At 33.5% G+C, this 2,930-nt stretch overlaps 1 protein-coding gene across 2 annotated transcripts; it reads right to left on the reverse strand.

Annotated features, from left to right (window-relative positions):
- Nucleotides 1–723: 723 nt before the first annotated feature.
- On the reverse strand, nt 724–2,370 carry LOC115723065 (large ribosomal subunit protein eL21x/eL21w). 2 transcript variants are annotated; one of them, XM_030652474.2, is made up of 3 exons: nt 2,241–2,370; nt 1,840–2,104; nt 724–1,164 (listed from the first exon to the last, which is right to left on the reverse strand). In XM_030652474.2, exons 2-3 carry the CDS (start codon nt 2,074–2,076, stop codon nt 907–909), a joined length of 495 nt encoding a protein of 164 aa, XP_030508334.1. In that variant the 5' UTR covers nt 2,077–2,104; nt 2,241–2,370; the 3' UTR covers nt 724–906. The 2 variants fall into 2 exon arrangements, with proteins under 2 accessions (XP_030508334.1, XP_030508333.1); XM_030652473.2 differs by having other exon boundaries at nt 2,199–2,313.
- Nucleotides 2,371–2,930: the final 560 nt, after the last annotated feature.

Here is a 2,930-nt window from a genome sequence, read left to right on the forward strand (position 1 = left end):
AATCTACACTAAATTATTTTATAATTATCAATTTGGCATAAGGAGTAAGAAAAGAATTGTAAAGCTTAGTGACCCAAAATCCTCTCCCTTTTCCAGTATCCAGAATTGTGTCTCAAGTAAAAACATTCATTAGATTAAGAAGTTTGCGCACATATCAACTCACATCATCTTTCTTATCAACCACTCAAAAATCTTGATTTTTTAAATAAACAGCATTGATCCATTTAACCCACACAACATCTTGCTTTGTTGAAATAGCCCAAATGTATCTAGCAATCGAAGCTTTGTTCTACTTGGTTCCTTCCCGAAAACCCAACCCTCCATAATTCTTAGGTTTGCAAACAAGATCCCAAAAGGCAAGATGCATCTTACTAGAGTTACCTTTCACACCCCACAAAAAATCTCTGCAGAGTTTATCAACCTTCTTGACTACTTTCTATAGAAGCATAAAGATACTCATGCAATAACAACAAATGCCCCGTAACACTGATGAATCAATTACATTCTACCCGCAAATGAGAGGTGCCTACTTGCCTAGCTAAGAAGTTTCATTTGAATCCTTTCAAGAAAATAATTACAAGATATTGAAAGGGAAATAATTTAAGGCCAGAACATTTAACAAATACTTCAGCGCAAGAATATGATGGTTGATTTTTAGAGGTTATTGTAAGACTATAAGAGTCAATTATTGGTGTTATAATATTGTAAGATTATAACATCAAATTAGCCTTGTAACACAACTAACTCCTCATACATAAATTATCTTAATTCATTAAAACAAAATTGTACTTAGAATAGTATTCAAACTATGAAGACTACCAAGAATTTGAAACTCTCAAGTATCTAGAAAACAAAACCAGAAACCACAGACAAAAACAATGAGAAAAAAATATTATATGAAAGGGTCTAATAACCGCCTTTAAGATCGTTGACCACATCATATGGAATCGGAGTGACAGTTTCCAACTGAGCACCTTCAACCATGAAACCCGGTTTGGGGCCCTCTGGCTGTCTCTTGGTGCTGATAACAGCGCCCTTTGCCTTTGCCTCAGCCTTCAACTTGTCGTTCCTCAATTTCCTGTTTCTAAATTCCTCGGTACATCTTGAGGGCTGGACATGCTCCACACGAACATGAATCCTCTTCTTGATGATTCGGTTGCCAACCTACATTCAAGCACAACTACAGTCAATATCTAGATCAAAATCACAACAATAAATTAACAACTAGAGTCAAATTCTAGACCATTACAATAAGAAATGCTATTATATACAAAACCATACAACATCCATTTATAATTTTGATGACAATAAAGAAAAACAGAGTCAGTAGATCTAAGAGCTAGAGCACATTAGTTAAAGTTTAACAGACAAAGATTGCAAATTTCCCTGCTCAAAATTGGATACCTCTTACACAACATAAGAGTACACATTATGATACAATTACACATAATATATATTTCTGTATACTCTTTGCTTGAGATTTTGCTATGATATGATTATCAGAACAATCAAAATAGTTCAGCCAATGATATATGAGCTAAAGATAAACAAAATTATCAGAACAATCAAAATAATTCAGATTTTCTCAATCATCACAAAGAAAATAAAATAAACAATCATCATGATATGAATACATACAATATTCATTTCCACATAATCAAAACAATCTACAAATAAAAATTGAAAAAACCCAATTCAGTCCAAAATATATAAAACTAAATACAAACAGATTATCAAAACAAGTCAAAATATTTCATCTTCTCTCAGTCATTTCCACAAACAGGAAAAACACATCTCAAAAATCAACAAAGAGATGAGAGGATTGAATAAACATAATACCTGTTTGTTAACCTCAACACCAATAGCTCTCTTGGTAATGTTCCAAACACGACCAGTTCGGCCATGGTAGAACTTATGGGGCATACCCTTGTGAATGGCACCATTGACCTTGATATCAACATACTCGCCGGTCTTATAGGTCTTGAGATAGGTTGAGAGAGGAATATAACCCTTCTTCCTGAATGGCCGTGAGAAGAGATCACGGGTACGAGACCTCAGACCGTGTCCAGCCGGCATTTTCTTCTTCTTCTTCTAACCCTAATTTCTACAAAATCAACAAATTATCATAAAATCAAAATTAATAATCATACAAAGTGATTAGGATCTAAGGAAATCGAAAAAAAGAAAAAAGATAAAACCTTGAATTGAATTTAGGTAAGAAATCTGGAAAAAAAGCTTACCGCCGAAGAAGAAATGTTTGTGTCGAAGAAGAAGAAGAAGGGTTTAAACCCTAATGTGCTTCTTTGTAATGGGCTAATGGGCTTTTTCTTTAATTTGAAGCCTTTTATGTACAAAGCCCATATCTATTTTTCTCTATTGGGCTCATTCATGGGCTTTTGTTTCTTAAAAAATAAAGAAATGGTTAATACAATTTTACACGAGGAAATTACACTCTATACCCTTTTATATTGTCCTCTTTTATTTTTACCCTCTTTTTTAAAATCTATCATTTTTACCTCTTTTTTTAAATATTGTACCAATTTTGCCCCTGTCACTTCAAGATACTCTCCATGTGAATCTCTTACGTCAAGGTATTTTGGGTACAATACATATAAAAAGAGGTATGTTTCAAATAAATATAAAATTAGAGGCAAATTTGATTAATTGATTAATAAAAGAGGCATTTTTCAACTTACCCTATTTTACACCTCCTCCTGTTTTGCAAAAGTTACAGATTGGATCTTGTATTCTAAAAGAGAAATGCTAAAGAGCACCAGTGGTGCTTAGCACCCTCCTACATGTTAATATCGCTATTGGTCCAACTAAGTATCGGGTCTCATATAATTTAATATAATAATTTTAGGAAGTATTTCTAGTCAATCGCAACGTGACATGTCGAGAAGGTGCTAGGCACCACTGGTGCCTAATAG

This window comes from Cannabis sativa, chromosome 9 (genome assembly GCF_029168945.1).
Source record: "Cannabis sativa cultivar Pink pepper isolate KNU-18-1 chromosome 9, ASM2916894v1, whole genome shotgun sequence".
Lineage (NCBI taxonomy): Eukaryota > Viridiplantae > Streptophyta > Magnoliopsida > Rosales > Cannabaceae > Cannabis > Cannabis sativa.